Source organism: Chelon labrosus (genome assembly GCF_963514085.1).
Source record: "Chelon labrosus genome assembly, chromosome: 22".
Lineage (NCBI taxonomy): Eukaryota > Metazoa > Chordata > Actinopteri > Mugiliformes > Mugilidae > Chelon > Chelon labrosus.
The window spans coordinates 7777959-7794535 of NC_140355.1; the positions used below are offsets into that span (position 1 = coordinate 7777959).

At 38.7% G+C, this 16577-nt stretch overlaps 2 protein-coding genes across 3 annotated transcripts; one reads left to right on the forward strand and one right to left on the reverse strand.

Annotated features, from left to right (window-relative positions):
• The first annotated feature begins 959 nt into the window (after positions 1–959).
• katnal2 (katanin p60 subunit A-like 2) lies at positions 960–7254 on the forward strand. Its single transcript, XM_084572344.1, has 16 exons — positions 960–1157; positions 2458–2528; positions 3022–3188; positions 3320–3365; positions 3518–3620; positions 3714–3812; positions 4045–4110; positions 4286–4363; positions 4682–4780; positions 5628–5691; positions 5790–5908; positions 6004–6095; positions 6206–6316; positions 6542–6704; positions 6916–7018; positions 7114–7254. Exons 1-16 carry the CDS (start codon positions 1104–1106, stop codon positions 7251–7253), a joined length of 1575 nt encoding a protein of 524 aa, XP_084428470.1. The 5' UTR covers positions 960–1103; the 3' UTR covers position 7254.
• Positions 7255–7260: 6 nt separating this feature from the next.
• On the reverse strand, positions 7261–15700 carry hdhd2 (haloacid dehalogenase-like hydrolase domain containing 2). Of its 2 annotated transcripts, XM_084572346.1 has the most exons (9): positions 15453–15700; positions 11985–12094; positions 11727–11829; positions 11073–11178; positions 10688–10772; positions 10302–10467; positions 9814–9864; positions 9549–9612; positions 7262–7924 (listed from the first exon to the last, which is right to left on the reverse strand). In XM_084572346.1, exons 2-9 carry the CDS (start codon positions 12083–12085, stop codon positions 7821–7823), a joined length of 780 nt encoding a protein of 259 aa, XP_084428472.1. In that variant the 5' UTR covers positions 12086–12094; positions 15453–15700; the 3' UTR covers positions 7262–7820. The 2 variants fall into 2 exon arrangements, with proteins under 2 accessions (XP_084428471.1, XP_084428472.1); XM_084572345.1 differs by lacking the exon at positions 15453–15700 and having other exon boundaries at positions 7261–7924; positions 11985–12233.
• Between the last annotated feature and the right edge of the window lie 877 nt (positions 15701–16577).

Below are 16577 nucleotides of genomic sequence, written 5' to 3' on the forward strand. Positions count from 1 at the left end.
CTCCAGAATGATAAGAATAAAGTCATACATTTTACAAACTCTGGGAAGGCGGAGGGATGCGGCATGAACAGATGGTGTTATTAAATAAACCAGGCCAGTAGAAGAGAAGATAAACACATCATTCCTCATCTCTGTCGGTAAATGTCAAGAGGATGCAGACAACCTGATTTGTTTAATGTCCATGAGGGAGCTCTGGGTGTGATGATAGAAGTATGTTGTGTGTGTGTTTGAATAGAAGTGTGTGAATATTCATGGTTGTTCTGCCTGCCTTTTCCCATGTGTTCATGTGTATATATCCACATGCAATGTTCCATATTATTCCACATATAGATTTAATGTCAGTCTAACAGACTGCCCTGACCTCGCTGTCCTCCTTCTCTTGAAGCCCTTTAAAGGGGATGTATTCAGAATCGAAGCATCCTACTATTGCTGAAATACCAGTGTGCTTGAGCAGTAGCCTCACCTAACAGGATGCGACTACAACCACTTTGCGTTAAGATACAGATACAAAACAGGATTCGCAAGCACAAACAGAAAACTCACACGCCCTAATTGTTCAGGTTAGAAAAATTAACATTAGAAAAGGGAAATAGAAAGAAGCCATGTCTCTTCACAAACATGCTGCTTGAAAGCTCTCTCGTGCTCTCTAGTGGAAATATTCTGTAGTACCAGCAGCATCAATTACATGCATAATTTTTTGAGAATGAAAGATGAATGAATATGAGCTCTAAATGAGTAACAATATTTATGGGTCAAAGTTTGGAAAACTGAAAAGGGAAAGTTATCTAAGTTTGTTATTTGATTGTTAATACTCGTGGTTACTGAGACTTTAATTCTGAGCACATTTAGTTATTTATTAATTTATTTATTTCATTCTTTCTTTCCCTTCTCTTCTTTCTTTTTCTATTATTATCATTATTATAGTTATGCTTTTGCAAGCTGATTCGTCAGATCTCTAATGCTGTGATGTGCAATGCACGTGCTGCACTACACCTGCATGTACGGTAGCCCGGAGGGAAACCCCATAAGACCCCACGCAAAAACAAAGCGAACAAACTGCAGCAACAACTGTCGAGCAATACCTTCTCTAACTTTTCCGAAACATGATGGACCTTTCTTACCAGTCCATAAAAGTCGCCCATCAAGCTCGGGAGGCGGTAAGTGAATAAGGAGTTTTATTTCCTGTACTTTTTTGAAGATTTAACTCCCAACTCAACTGAATGTGAGCTAATAGCTTTTAGCTAACTAGCAGTGATACCTGAAAGAGCCGTGCTCTATAGACAAACTATAGGTCCCATAAGACAAGCGTCATACTTTATGTATCCAGGTCCAAGTCGTTGTATTTTACGCATGTATTATGTGGCAACGAGCTGTTAAAAAGTTTAGCAATTGAGCTAATGATGCTAGTTTTCTGTGGCTACAGAGCCGAGCCATAATCAGCGTACATTGGTTGCCTAGATACGCCTACAGCTGGTTGTCTTTTATGGTAACTTGTCTCCCCCTGCTGGCAACGTTTGACCTTAAGACAGGTTTAAAAGCAAGAGAGGAACATATTAGTTTTTCACAAGCAAACATTAAGACTTGAAACATAGGTTTAATTCATTTCGTTAAATAATGATGGCTGCATGCTTGCTTGACTTGACTGGGAAGCCTAAATCATTAAAAATACAGACAACCATTTATTTGCGCTACTCTGGCACAATATATATAAGGGCTTGCTGTCATGGCTTACTGATAAATTTAAAATTTTAGTTTTAATGTTATTTGTAGCCTTATGACATTGAGCAGATTGAACCAATATTAACAGCAGTGACATGGATATCTTTTAAGTGCTGAGCATGTTCCATATTGCTTTTTGCAAAAAAATTATTAAATGTTTAATCTTAATTTGCCTTTCTTGCATCCCTCAACTTCCCTAAAAATATAGGGAAGAGCTAGCCTTTTCCGTCGCTCTGACTACGTCACCTTCTTCGTTGCTCTGATTGGTTGTAGCGCTATCCTATTGCGTGGAGAGGGAGTTTGAAAGACAACCGTTTATCCCACCCCTCTGGTTGAGCCCTGTCTATGGAGAGTGCCCAGACCCTACATTTAATGTGGGTCTGGCTCGTCAGGCTAGGAAAGAGTACTATTAACTCAACTATTTGCTAAGGGGCAAAGTTGAGATTTGTTTGTACTTGTGTGCTCTCAAGTGCATGAAAATAGCAGCAGTCCCAGTAAACAAACAGGATAAAATAGCAAATTTCCATTAATCATGGGTAAATTTTATTTTGTTGTTTCAGTTTTAGGGTTCTGGTATTGTGCATGGTAGCTTCAATCACAGCCAACGGAGACATTTGAATGCAATATTATTAAAGATGGTTCGTCTTTATTAATGTTAATGTTAATGTCGTGCAGCAGTTGTGTTTAAGCTGCTCGTGTGTCTCAGTGCTGAGTATGTTATGTGTCGCTGTCCAACAGGATGAGCTGAGGACCGAGATGAGGAGGAAGAATCTCCTGATCCTCATCTACCAGCACCTCTTGGACCAAGGGTTAGTATAAAGCTGGGTGTAGGCCCATCAACTGTTGATTTCCAGTAGCACGTCAAAGTTGGTGGCATCTGGGTATTGGTCTTAAAACAAGTTATACAAAAAGAAATCATGGATTTGTTTGTTCCACATATATGCATAGACCCACTATGTGTTACAGCAAATATTACATGGCAAGTGAAAGGACACAACTGCAATTAAAGAATAATGAGACGGAAAGTGTATGAAATACTTTTTGCAACAAATTGATCAAATATATGTTACAGGAGGAGCAGGTATGCGAGTAAAGTCAGTTTGAAGGTCAATTTACTGTATATTGGAACCATAGTAACAAGGTCATACTTGTGTGTGTCTGTTCAGAAAGTATAGACACATGCAGTTCATCAAGAAAACACATTATAGAAGATAGCAGGTAAATTGTAGAAGATAGCAGGCATAGCTGACCTTGTTTGTGTTACTTTTAGATGTTTACAATGCGTTTGTGTCTGTCCTCCAGCTATGTGGCAGCAGCAGTGGCCTTGGACCAGGAGACAAATGGAGGTGTGAGGAAGTTCGAGGTGTGCGATAACATCGATCTGGAGGTGGTGTTAATGGAGTACGAGAGCTATCACTACATCAAGTTCCAGAGGTATCCCAAAATTATCAGAAGAACAGCAGAACAAGGTACAGGGCCATTGTAAAACACTGAGCAGCATAAATCATATCTTATGCTCAGTGAGATCAGTCTAATCTGAATTACGGTTTGTACAGTTTTTGTTTTTATCTAAAGATATTGCTTTTTGTGTTTTTATTAGTCTGTCAAGGTGACAGCAGATTTGCTAGAAGTGGTGGAGTCAAGAGGTGAGTCAGTTCATCTCCCACATCATTACATCATTACAGCATTACATTTGATTGACAAGAATTAAAAGTCTGGCATTGTTCATAAATGCGAACAAAACTGAATGAACGAAAACAACATTGTAATGATCTGCATTTTCTCTTTTTTTCCTTAGGAGTCCCGGCTCAGCTGTTAAGGCTCTACCCAAAATCAACCCATCCCAGAACCCACAGTCTGGAAACCGAGTAAAGAAGACTGCCACCAGCGGACAGGCAAATGTGCAGCATTGCATATAAATAAACCAAAACTACCTACATAAGTGAGCTAAAGTGAGAAAGTATTATTCTTGATTGTCGTGATTTATTTACCAGGAGAATGGTACTTCTGCATCTTCAGAGTCATCCAATTTCGGTCTCAACGTTTCCTCCATCAAAAATGGACCAGCTGGGGAGCCAGCCGCGAACAGGAAGGTACTAAGGAAGTCATTAAACCGGACAATACAACTTTAAATATCTGTAGATTTTGCATCAAGGATTTCACACATTATTTGTTATGTTTCTTCATTGAACAGTTTTGTTTTTTGTCTAATTTATTACAATGTAATTCCGTATGTCTTAAAACAAACTGACTGATGACAGTTTTGTTTATTTTAATACAACCACTTAATGTCTAAAACTCTTCTGTTGTCTGTCTTGTGGCCAGGTGACTGATGGTAAAGGAACAATACATGATCCTGTCAGAGGAGCTGGCATCGACTCAGACCACATGGTAATCTATATAGGAGCCGCTGATTGACTGAGGAAAAATATACAGTAAATTCTCAAATGAACTAATCTAGTCTGTAAAACATTTAAAAACATTAACACTACAAAATACTAAATGAATCAAAAAACGCTACTAAAAACACTGCACTGATGGAGGTAATCATGATTTTACGCTGCAGGAACGACTGCTGAAGCCCCTGAGTGGCTTTTCTGGAATGAGCGGCGAGATGAGGGAACTGGCTGCTATCATCAGCAGGGTACTACACACACACTCAAATAATGAACTGCACTCACTGACAACACCTAACACGTATCTGGAGGAGCTGATTTTATGTAAACTTGTGCCACAGAATATAATGGAAAATGTAATTCGTATTATGTCCACCAGGGAGCAATGAAGAGCTGCGTTGTGAATGAATTGATTTGTTGTATTAATGAACGTCCAGGTTCTATTTATTTCCCTTATCTGGTATTTCATTCTAAAGGACACCTATTTACGCAAGGCCGAGATGTCTGTGTGTGTGTTTGTGCCGACATGCATTCCTCACTGTGTGTTTGTGTGTTCACCCCTAAAGGACATCTATTTGCACAGCCCAAACGTGCGCTGGGAGGACATCATCGGTCTGGAGGACGCCAAGCGATTAGTCAAAGAGGCCGTCGTTTATCCCATTAAGGTGCGCCCGCTGCCCGAGCTCGCTGGTATTTCAGCGCCGGTCGCCCGTCTTCGATTCTGAATACATCTCCTTTAAAGGGCTTAAAGAGAAGGAGGCCAGTGGGGTCAGGCCAGTCTATTAGACTGACATTAAATCTATATCTGGGATAATATGGTAACACATATACACAGATGGATAGATAGACAGGGAGGCAGGAGCGCACACATGTGGAAGGCCAGGTAGAATTTATTATAGGCACAATCACACAATTTTGCCTAGATAAAACCTGGCACACACACACACCAACAGAAAACACACGGCTCTATCATCATCACCCAGACCTTTCTCATGGATATGATGACAACAAATCAGGTTGTCTGCATCCTCTTGACATTTACAGACGGAGATGAGGACAGATGTGTCTATCTCCTCGTGTCTCATCTGCCGTTTTATTGAATAACACCACCTTTCCACAATCTCTAACTTTTGTCTCCATTATTATTCATTCTCTGAGGGATAAGGTCACTTTGGTGATTTGAGCCGGCCTCCGTTTGCCACCTAAAATTTGGACTAATTTCTTATTGTGTGGTATTTGGTCCTCTGACTCAGCTATACATCAGATTTATCAGTTTTCTTTCCACACAGCTCAGCTTCTGATTGGTCTGCCGAAAATGTAAAATCTTTTTTTGTTGCTAGATGATGTTCACAGATTACAACATGTTTTACTTATGCTGTTTTATTCATATTTTGATCCCCACAACCTGCCCTGATCGCTCTTTTTCCCTTGTACAAATTTTTCCTTAAATAATTTTATCCTCTTTCCCCATCAACCTGTTCTTCATCTCCATCTCTGACTCCATCTCTCCAGTACCCCCAGCTGTTTACTGGCATCCTGTCTCCATGGAAAGGCTTGCTGCTCTATGGTCCACCAGGTAAATCTACATCATCCACTCCAATCAGCGGCTTCATATAAAAACATATGAAGCTCCTCAAATGTACTCACATTTAACTGTTTAACTCATACCCACAGGTACAGGTAAGACATTACTGGCCAAGGCCGTAGCTACGGAGTGTAAGACAACCTTTTTCAACATCTCAGCCTCCAGCATCGTCAGCAAGTGGAGGGGAGACTCTGAGAAGCTGGTCAGGGTAGGTCAACAAAAACATGCTACACACGTTGCCTACCACATTTTGTGTCTATTAAATTTGGATTGGTGTAAATCAATGAAAGTAAATGTCTGCAGGTTCTGTTTGAGTTGGCCAGGTACCACGCCCCATCCACTATCTTTCTGGATGAGCTGGAGTCTGTGATGAGCCAGAGAGGATCCGGCATGGGGTGAGCTCCGCTATATGCAGTGAATTAGTGGTCCAAAACACGCTGTCCAGACAGTGTTGCTCGCTTGCTTTTAAGGACGGATGCGAAGGAGAATGAACGTTTGTTTTCAGAGGAGAGCACGAGGGGAGTCGCAGGATGAAGACGGAGCTGCTGGTTCAGATGGACGGGCTGGCAAAATCAGAAGACCTGGTGTTTGTACTTGCTGCCTCCAACCTGCCTTGGTAACACTTTAACATGAATACACATATCCATAACAACAATTTGTCTGTGTGTTCATCACATTTCTAAATGTGTATGAAGACTGATGTATGTTGAAGTTTTATTTCTAGTTTTGACACATTAAATTCAATCCCTAAAGTTACATTTTTTTTAAGAAAATAAGAATATTCTGACAAATTCTAGATAATGGTGCTATAGGTTTGTAAGAAATCTTGCTCTTCTCTCAGGGAACTGGACCACGCCATGCTGAGGAGGCTGGAGAAGAGGATTCTGGTGAGTCTTCCTTCCTCACCAGCTCGCCAAGCCATGATCTCTCACTGGCTTCCTCCTGTCAGCTCCACAGGACCGGTGAAGCTACAAACTGCGTTGGACTATCACAACCTGGCAAAGGTGTGTTTTCACTCATTACATGTTTCATATTTCACAGTCTGAAACTATTTTTTAAGAGAATACTGTAATCCTTAAATCTTTCTGTTATGTAGCTGCTGCACATTTAGCAAGCAACCATTCTGACATCTAGTCCCGAGTAAGAGCATAATTCCTAGTGTTTCATATCTGTGCCTGTTTTCAAGTTCTCATCTGTTATTTTTGTGTGTTTCAGGAAATGGAGGGGTACTCTGGCTCTGATATCAGACTGGTGTGTAAGGAGGCTGCCATGAGACCTGTCCGCAAGATCTTTGACGCTCTGGAGTCACATGAAGACAGTAAGACAACACGCAACCAAACACACACCCCACAAAGGCACCCACTCTTACATCAGCCATGTTTACTGTAGCTTCTCTGTGACTTTTCTCCACAGCAGACACCGACATGCCTGCCATCGAGCTGGAGACCATAACAACAGCTGATTTCCTGGAAGTGATCGCACAGACCAAACCCTCGGCCCGAAACCTGATGGACAGATACACAGCCTGGGAGAGAGAGTACAAGTCTGTCTGACACTCGTACACAGGTAGACTAGTTTTAATATGAAAAAACAACACTTTTAGAAAGAGCACCACAACATACCTGAAAAATAACTTTGCTAAACTTTGGATATTTTTCATATTTTACTGTACATATGATGTAGTTTTCAGGTACTTGCTACAAAACCCTATTTTTCAGAAAATGTTAATACTCTGAGCTAACCCTATTTTATATGCCATCTGTGCAATGATCAATACACCACAATAAAATACAAAAAAACAATTTGAATTAGCTTTTTATTTAAACATAATTTTAAATGTCCTGATATAACAGAACCTTTGTTATGGCGCAAGGAGTGATGGATGGAACATCAGAAATACATATCTTAATAAATACGTTTTCTTCTGAACTTAAATATGGAAAACATTTATCACTTGTATGAACTTATCTCGACATGAATTTGAGACAGTCAGTCAAAAGACTACAGCATTACTGTTTTCCTTGAACATGGTGAGTTTCATTGACACATTTAGTGACTCCCTTGTGTGAGAACTGTTCACTTTGTGCAAATGAGCATATGAAACTAGCAGTTTATACAGGTTATAGCAGATTTTGCAGAATGTGTTCAATGGCATCTGGGAAGCTGTCGCATGTCAAGTGAGGCGGGGGGTTGATTTTATTCTCATCTCCTTCTCTGTATTTACCTGAAAATAAAAAAGCAAAAGTATTCAAGAGAGTGTATCCTATAACACAGTGGTTCCTAAACTTTCTCTGCTGGGCTCCCCTTTGGTACATAAGAAAATCTTTTCTTAAATTATACCGGGATATACACCTTATACACCGATCAGGCATAACATTATGACCTCCTTCCTAATATTGTGTAGGTCTCCCTTGTGCCTCCAAAATAGTTGTGACTTAGAGGATGAACATGGGCCTTCTGAGGGTGTCCTGTGGTGTCTGGCAACAGAATTTGTTAGTGGGGGCCTTTGGGTCCTATGGGTTGAGGGGAGGGGCCTCTGAGGATCAGGCTTGTTCCAGTGCATCCCACAGATACTTGATCAGTTTGGGATCTAGTGAATTTAGAGGCCAGCCACCTTGTGCTGTTCTTCATGTTTTTTTGAGATGTTCCCAAACCATTCTTACGTGTGTGTCTGTGTCAGGCTGCATCCTGCTGGAGCAGACTGCTGCCACCAAGGAGTGTCATTGCTATGGGGTTTCCCAGCAGAACATTGCACTGTCACAAGAATAATGTTAATGCAGGGAATAATGTTAACTTCTCCTGTCCTGTATTTTATGTTGTGGCTGATCAGTGTATATAATATGTGTCCTCCATTCATGGATTCTTGCTTGAGAACCTGATTACAGTCATTGCTAGAAGCTGAGAGACTTAGTGTGCAGTTGGTGTTATACAGGTAGTTGATATGTGGCTAATAAACAGGCTAAATAAACATACTCCTTCATACCATTTTTTTCACCATCTACTATTTTTTCACTAGTCCTGTTATCACTGCTCTCAAATACCATCTTTCTCAGGGGCCGTCCACACGGAAACGCAAAAACGCAGAAGTTTTGCATCGTTTTGGCCGATCGTCCACACGTATCCTGTAAACGCATAGCCCTAAAACGCACTTTTCTGAAAACGGGTCCCAGGGTGGAGAAATTCGCAAACGCAGCTCTTGCGTTTCTTCGTGGACGGACACAAACGGAGAAAACGATGACGTCATCGCCACACTCCTGAGCAGCCTTCCACCTCCCACAAGACGTCTCATAACAACATCAACAACAATGGCGGACTACATGCTAGTTTTCCTGCTGGAGAAGATATTGAGCCTATTAGGGTTACTAGGGCAACATATCATGCTCCTGTGCCACCACGCTGAGCAAAAAAGGCGATTTGTAAACAGCGATCAAGATTTATGCGCATGCTCCGCCTCTTCCTCTCCGTTTTTGGTGAATTTATGAAACTGAAACAGCGCCACCTATAGGCCTGGAATATGAAGTAGCGTTTTCGGTCGAGCTGAAACGGATCTGTGTGGACGTGGATATTTCTTGAAACGATGCCCTCGAAAACGGAGAGGAAAAAGATCGTCTTCGTACGTGTGGACGTGGCCTCAGTATCGCTGCCTGTTCCACCAGTAGATACTGATATCTGGTGTTGTGTGCGGTTCACAATAACACATCACCTACATATGGCCTCTACCTATTAGTCTAACAGAAACAGAAGTATTTGCAGTTTTGAGAATCTATGTGATTTCTAAATATCCTTGTATACAGTAGTACCTTGAATTTTAAAGCTTATCAAAGTTCAGCATTCAATGTTCAACTCACCAGTTCTGACCAGAATGCCCAACATTCCTGCGTTCTGGGCCCCGCCTATGTCATCTCTGGCATCCTGTACAAACCATTACAGAGCAACTTTTAATATGATGATTAATACTTACTGTTTAATTTTAATTCAAGTAAAAAGAACTGAAAATAAGTTGTCTAGGAGCTGGTTGATTTTTTTGAAGAGGAGTAAAAGGTGTGGAATATTCTAAAATGTCCATGACACTGGTTTTATAAACAAAAAACTTAGAAATGACTATATACTTACATCTCCTATCATGACAGCTTCATTGGGACTACACCCTAAATCAGACAGAGCCTATATGAAGAAAACAACCACCAGTAAATGAGAAAAAAGGGCTTCATTTAGAGGTTAATTGTTAGTTCCAAAAAACATTCAAGAGCCCACATTGTGCTTTTTTTATTTTTCCATTTCCTTTAGCCTCGAGGCTAGTTTGGCAAACACTAAGTGGTTGACCGGAAACAACAGTGTGGGCGAGCTGACTGGGCTTAAAGAGAGGGGTGCCTTAAAGAGACAGAGAGGTGCTGCATCACTGCGCAGTACAATTACTTGTTTTTTAAATTTAAAGTCAACCTTTACAAATTACAAACCTGTAAAATAACATAATATGGGCTTTTTAAACAAATTCAGACAAACACAAAAATGTATGTATGAAGAATGAATGTAGAAGCATTTCATGAGGCTTAAATACAAAAGATTCCCCTGTCTTACTTGAGATGGAAAAATAGCCAAACCTGAGTAAAAAATGTCTTTTCAGGCTTTCCTACTACTGTAGCCTTACAGTCCGTGGCATACTCCAGTCCTGTCACAAAAGGCCCGGGGCCGAGGGCCAAACCATCTTTCCGTTTGTAGTACCGGGCCTTATGGATAGCAATGAGAGGAGCTCCATCAAGAATCATTCTAGAGAGAAATGCACATCAAAAGTACACAAAAGTTGTTGATTTGAACCCATTTTTTTAAACAAATATGTAACAAGACAATAAGGCAAAACAAAAAACAGCAAAATTCTAAATTAGTTTTGAACGTTACTCATGTGTTCACTTTCAAACAAAAAAAACTTGTCACGTACAAAATGATCTGAGCTTCAATGAAGGATATGTCTTATGATATAGTTTCGTACCTGAAAGCCTTGTTGAGTGTTTGGTAGTTAAAGTGATCAGGAGCGAGTCCGATGACGACAGCGTTTGGCTCTGACGTGTCAATACCTGCAAATAGAAGAACATGATGTACCAAACAGAAAGTGTGGAAAGTCTGTTTTACTTGACCATCATTATTTAATTCATCATGTTAGCTCGACTTAGCACGAATAGCTACAAATTTACTAATGCAAAGATATGCCACTCTGTTTCTTTGTTTTATATCATTTTAAATATCCTGGTTAACTGTCATTTAAAAAGTGGTGAGAAGTTTTTGAGATCAGTAACTGAAAGGAAATAAAATTACATATCCTTTCCCTATCTCTCTGACAGAAACAAACTCACACTTTCAATACACACAACTCATACCAGCAAAGTCTTCCAGTGCACTGTCCTCCACCAGCAGCAGAGGTCTGTGTTGTTTCTGCTCTAACAAACTCCTTGCAGCACTCAGAGAGGTGAAGATCTCTTTTTCCTGCAGAGAGAAGACAGAATCCTAGCCGTTTCTTCTTTTGTTCATAAGTTCAGTCTCTTTACAGACAATTTGCTGTCTATGGCAACATCTCTGCGTAGATGGTGATGCGTTTTACATCAACTAGCAATGATTGTTTGTCAGAGCTGAAGAGGGGAGCGACCGTAGCTCTGCCGAGTAGAAGACAGGAACTAGGACTGCAGTAGAGAAACAGTAGTTACAAATGTAACCTGGGTTCTATGACTTCACTGCATTTGGTGGCCAAAAAACATTGAAGCAGAATCCAGGAAACATTGGAGAAAAGTTTCTGGTGAGTTGTCTTCTCCAGATACAAAGGGAAGACGGCATTCAGAGGAAAGATTTCAGTTTTCCTCGTTGTAGAGGACTGAAAGAAGAGAAGGGACTGACTGTTGAGCGACTGAGTGACTGTAAACTGAACTCATGGGGTAACACACGTCAACAGTGTTGACTCTTGACGCCAGAATGAGGAGACAAAAGTTCCAAACCGTAATATTATAATAAAAGCATTTGCTTGGCTTCAGATATTTCACCTGGAGGTCAAAGTTGAGGCGTTGCAGCCGTTCCAGTAAGTTCCTCTTACTCTCCTTGGTCGTGTTGGTCACAAACTTCACAGCTACAGACGCCTGCCGTAACCTGACGGCACCAACACACAAAATCAAACATCCTGCAATTAAAAGCACGTTTGGAAATGCTGGAAGATTTGTGGCCCTGAATGGATACTGCAAGTTTATTGATACTGACAACATCCAGACTGTTTACATGTCCATGGCTTACATGTAGTTTCCTACCTGTTAAGGGCTTCCTGTGCCCCAGGCACTGCGGTGTCTTCTATATGTAGAGTCCCACTCAGGTCAATGAGCACAGCCTTCAGAGCCCGTCTGCCTGCCATGTTGGAGGCCTGCACAGGAGGATAATGGTTGTAAGTTAGGCTTTTGGTCGAAAGATTCACTTCAGTCATTAAGAAGAATAACTGATGCTGTATTAATTTATTGAACAAGTAGCAGTGAGAGGAGCTTGAAATCTAGAAGCAGTCAGTGTAGCTAGCTACATGTATGTAGTTAGCATGTTGGTAGACAATGAATTCCTTTCTGCCTTTTTGGGGAAAGTTTGCATCATAAAACGTGTTTGTAACTACCTCACAGGATGATGATTATCACGTGATCTCACGAATTGTGAGCCCAAGTTCGGGTACATTTTCTTCTTCCAAGACAGACAGTGCCATATGTACACAATAACAGAGGTGCCTTGTGCTGGATTTACAGTTTTCATCTGACATTCTTAAACATCCAGACCTGCACCAAATTCATTTATTTACAAATACAATATCTCATAATCCTCCTCTCCCTTTGACTTGTCATTTTTATTTCACTTGCTTTGAACAAACCTAACCAATCACATCAACAGAGGATATTCTCAGTATTTTAGATAACATATAAGATCTGCTTGGACTGCTCCATGAGCTTCCAAACAGCTAAATACGACCATGGTCGGTTGTAAATGGAGCTTTGCTCTGTTTAAAAAAGCTTATTCTTCCATAATAATTTATTATTTGAGAGATTATACCTTCATAATCATAATTCACATGTGTAGTGGCAGATTTATCAGATTACTTTGTTGTTCAAAGCTACATTGGAACAAACTGAGAGGATTACAGAGCTGTTTCATTTATGGGCTTCTGCCTAGAATACAGATTTGAGGATTGTACTTTTATTGATATTTGATTCATGACTGTTATTCCCTATTATTTAGACGTGCTTGGATTTCTGTCTTGTAGTTATCAATGTGACGGTACAATTAATGCTCTTATAGCTGGGAATAAGCTTATTTAGTGTGTGTGTGTGGGTGTGTGTGTGTGTGCAGTGTTCTGTCCGAAATACAGAATTTTTATTGTCCTTTGTATGTTTATTGATAAACACTGTTAAACCAGATTTATTAACATAATCCTGAAATTTGTATAGTACCTTTTTCCTTGACCTACAAGGGATTTGGAGGCCCTAGGTTCCATATTACAGCGCTGTAGGTACATAATTGGTCTCTAATGCTCTCAGTAGTTGACACTGACCTCATGTTGTTTAATGGTGTTCAATTAAGCAATGTTCAAATACTTACATTCAACAATTCATTAAAAATATTATTGTTGTTTTTGTGTATGACCAATAGCCACAATATTGTTGCTTCTGTGGTTCTCAGTTGTGTTTCATAGTCAGGTTACTAAAATGTGTACACGTTTATTTACTAGTACTGTATCAATGGAACTGCTGTGCTGCCATACTACATAAGGAACTACGCTGCTGTGTATAAATAGTTGTGTACCTGTCCTGAAATTGGAAGTCTTCTGGGAGATCACACATCTAACTTTACAATGCTTGTGTCCCTCAGACACTGTACTGAACTACGCAGCAGGGATACAGGGTTTTGACGCATCTAACAGAACTATACGATGTTTTCTTGAGGATTTCCTCCTATTGCGGCGGTGCAGGGAGACTTTGTCCGAGTAGATCTCTGTGATGAAAATGGGAATTTGTGCAACAGAAATGGGCAACTAATAACTAAACTAATAAGACGTTTTTTTTGTTCATGTGGATTCAAATATAAATTTCTCCATCATGAAAGTGCTTCCCTCAGTTGAACATCTCTGCAGAATATCCAAAGAAATAATCGGTGCTGCCGAGAATACACTTTTATATAAGTCTGATTTAACACGTTTGGAAAGCATCTTTTTTTTATCTAACAGTTGAACAGTTTAGAACTCGTATTCTTCCTCTGGTCAATAAGACTGAATGGACTCACTGATATTCTCAAGGAAAGCAGATTGTGTGGGCTGTGTTGTAGATTTCACAGAGTTAATTTTTCAGGAAATGGCTAAACCAACTGGAAACTGGAATGGTTTAATGGAAGGATTAATCATTTAGTTGTTAATAAAGATGGTAGAGATGGAGATCTGACTGTGAAAGATGCTTTAGTTATACTTTGACTTTCTAGGTTGTTCTATATTGTATAATGTGGTCCTAGCTGGTCAGTAACTTACGGTGGCCTGGAGGTGCAAATCAACATTACAAAACATAAAACACTTTTACAAATTCTGAAACAAATTTACATTTCAGAAAACAAAACTACAAGTCTTAAAACAAAATTACATTTCAGAAAACAAATTTACATTTTAGAAAACAAAATTACATCTCAGAAAACACATTTACAAGTTGCAAAACAAAATTACAATTCAGAAAACAAATTTACAAGATGCAAAACAAATTTACATTTCAGAAAACAAAATACAAGTTGTAAAACAAAATTACATTTCAGAAAAAAAAATTACAAGTTGTAAAACAAAATTACATTTCAGAAAACAAATTTACAAATTGCAAAACAAATTTACATTTCAGAAAACAAAATGACAAATAACATAACACTTTTACAAAGACCAACCCCGGGGTTGGTACATTCCCTTTCCGGTTGATGTTGGCCTTTTTGAAAATTTGTTTCTGCAGTTTGTCAAAGTGTTTGGTGTCTTGTAAATTTGTTTTCTGAAATGTAAATTTGTTTCAGATATTGTAAAAGTGTTTTGGTCTTTGTAAAAGTGTTATGTTATTTGTCATTTTGTTTTCTGAAATGTAAATTTGTTTTGCAATTTGTAAATTTGTTTTCTGAAATGTAATTTTGTTTTACAACTTGTAATTTTTTTTTCTGAAATGTAATTTTGTTTTACAACTTGTATTTTGTTTTCTGAAATGTAAATTTGTTTTGCATCTTGTAAATTTGTTTTCTGAATTGTAATTTTGTTTTGCAACTTGTAAATGTGTTTTCTGAGATGTAATTTTGTTTTCTAAAATGTAAATTTGTTTTCTGAAATGTAATTTTGTTTTAAGACTTGTAGTTTTGTTTTCTGAAATGTAAATTTGTTTCAGAATTTGTAAAAGTGTTTTATGTTTTGTAATGTTGATTTGCACCTCCAGGCCACCGTAGTAACTACTTAGTTTGTGCACGTTAAGCATGGCGCAGTATTTAAAAACTATCATGTATTCCTATGCTTAAAAGTTTCAGCTATTTTAAAAAAACTTTATCATCACAGTTGCACCTGCTGCCACTTCCAAGCATGAACGCTAACACCTTAAATTCATCTTATGTAGCTTGAAATAAAAATAACAATTTCTGCGATTTAACTGCTTTTACAAAATGTTGTCATTTTAATTATAAAAACGGAACAAAAACTGAATAAAGAGAATATATTTAGAAAGTCAGCAAAGTGTTCAGCTAACCTTAAACAGCTGCAGCTCTCCCTCCTGCTTCCTGTTGACGTTTTCTTCTTCGACGGTTTAAAGCCGGCTTGTCATGTTGGTGGTTGGTGCTGCCCCCTGCTGCTAGAATGAAGCAAACGCTTCTACCCTCTAAATTCTTGGATTATGTTAAAAATATTAACGTGTGGGGGGGAAACATTTATAATATCACTCTATGTGTTGAACATCACTCCATCTTTTTTTCATACATTGTTATTATTTTATTTTTTTTCCATTTTTTTCATAGGCCATAATCAGATAAGAGGGTTATCCTTAACCCATTTAATCACTCATTAGAATAATAATAAAATAAAAAAAACATATGTGTCCCATCACGCTAACAACCAACAGATGCATCGCATTAGAGCCTCTTTCAGGGCATTCGGATAGATTTAATATGGAGGTATTATAAAAACGATAAAGACCTCCTCTCAGCACGATGCCAGACACCACCGATCAAATCCTCTTTTCGTGTTACATACACCTAGTACATAACACTGTTGTTTTTTTAAGTTTTCCCTTTTTGTTTTTGTACAAATATTATGTAGCCCAATATGTTTTTCCCAGCGATTATCTGAAAAACATATTGGGCAAAAAAATCCATTCTCAATAATAAAAAAACAACGACTTTAATGTCATGGTTTGTTTCCAATTTTAATTCTTTTATCTGGAGTTTTTTGTGTTGTTGTTTCCACCGCTCTTTGCTGCTAGTCTATTTTGGTGTACCGTCACGATATGATGAGAAAAAAATAATAAATGACCTTAATCTAACCCCAAATTTAAACTTAACTGTATTTTTAGACTTATTTCATTTACAGATCTTTTATGTTTTGTGAGTATGTATTTCAAAATATATTTTAAAATTTATTTCAAGTTTCATTTAGTTTTATTAATTTATCTCTGTCGTTGGTGGGGACAGATTTTCAGGGTGCAGATTCTGTAATATGTGTAACTTATAATGATATATCTCATAAAATCAGCCATGTAAATCAATTTTCATAATGTTAGATGTCTAGTTTTTGAAATGATGACCAGATTTTAGAATTAAACATACAAGAGGCATGAAAAATGACAAGCTGAAAGTGTAAATTAAAAAAAACAAAATGA

What these genes read in the sequence shown, in the direction of transcription:
- katnal2 (XM_084572344.1), top strand. Translation starts at nt 1,104, where the DNA reads ATGATGGACCTTTCTTACCAGTCCATAAAAGTCGCCCATCAAGCTCGG. An exon ending in TGGCTGCTATCATCAGCAGG is followed by an intron (nt 4,364 to 4,681) that starts GTACTACACACA and finishes TCACCCCTAAAG; the next exon opens with GACATCTATTTGCACAGCCC. An exon ending in CCGTCGTTTATCCCATTAAG is followed by an intron (nt 4,781 to 5,627) that starts GTGCGCCCGCTG and finishes CCATCTCTCCAG; the next exon opens with TACCCCCAGCTGTTTACTGG.
- hdhd2 (XM_084572345.1), bottom strand. Translation starts at nt 12,154, where the DNA reads ATGACTGAAGTGAATCTTTCGACCAAAAGCCTAACTTACAACCATTAT. An exon ending in TGCACTGGAAGACTTTGCTG is followed by an intron (nt 10,773 to 11,072) that starts GTATGAGTTGTG and finishes TTCTATTTGCAG; the next exon opens with GTATTGACACGTCAGAGCCA. An exon ending in AAAAGACATTTTTTACTCAG is followed by an intron (nt 9,865 to 10,301) that starts GTTTGGCTATTT and finishes TTCTTCATATAG; the next exon opens with GCTCTGTCTGATTTAGGGTG.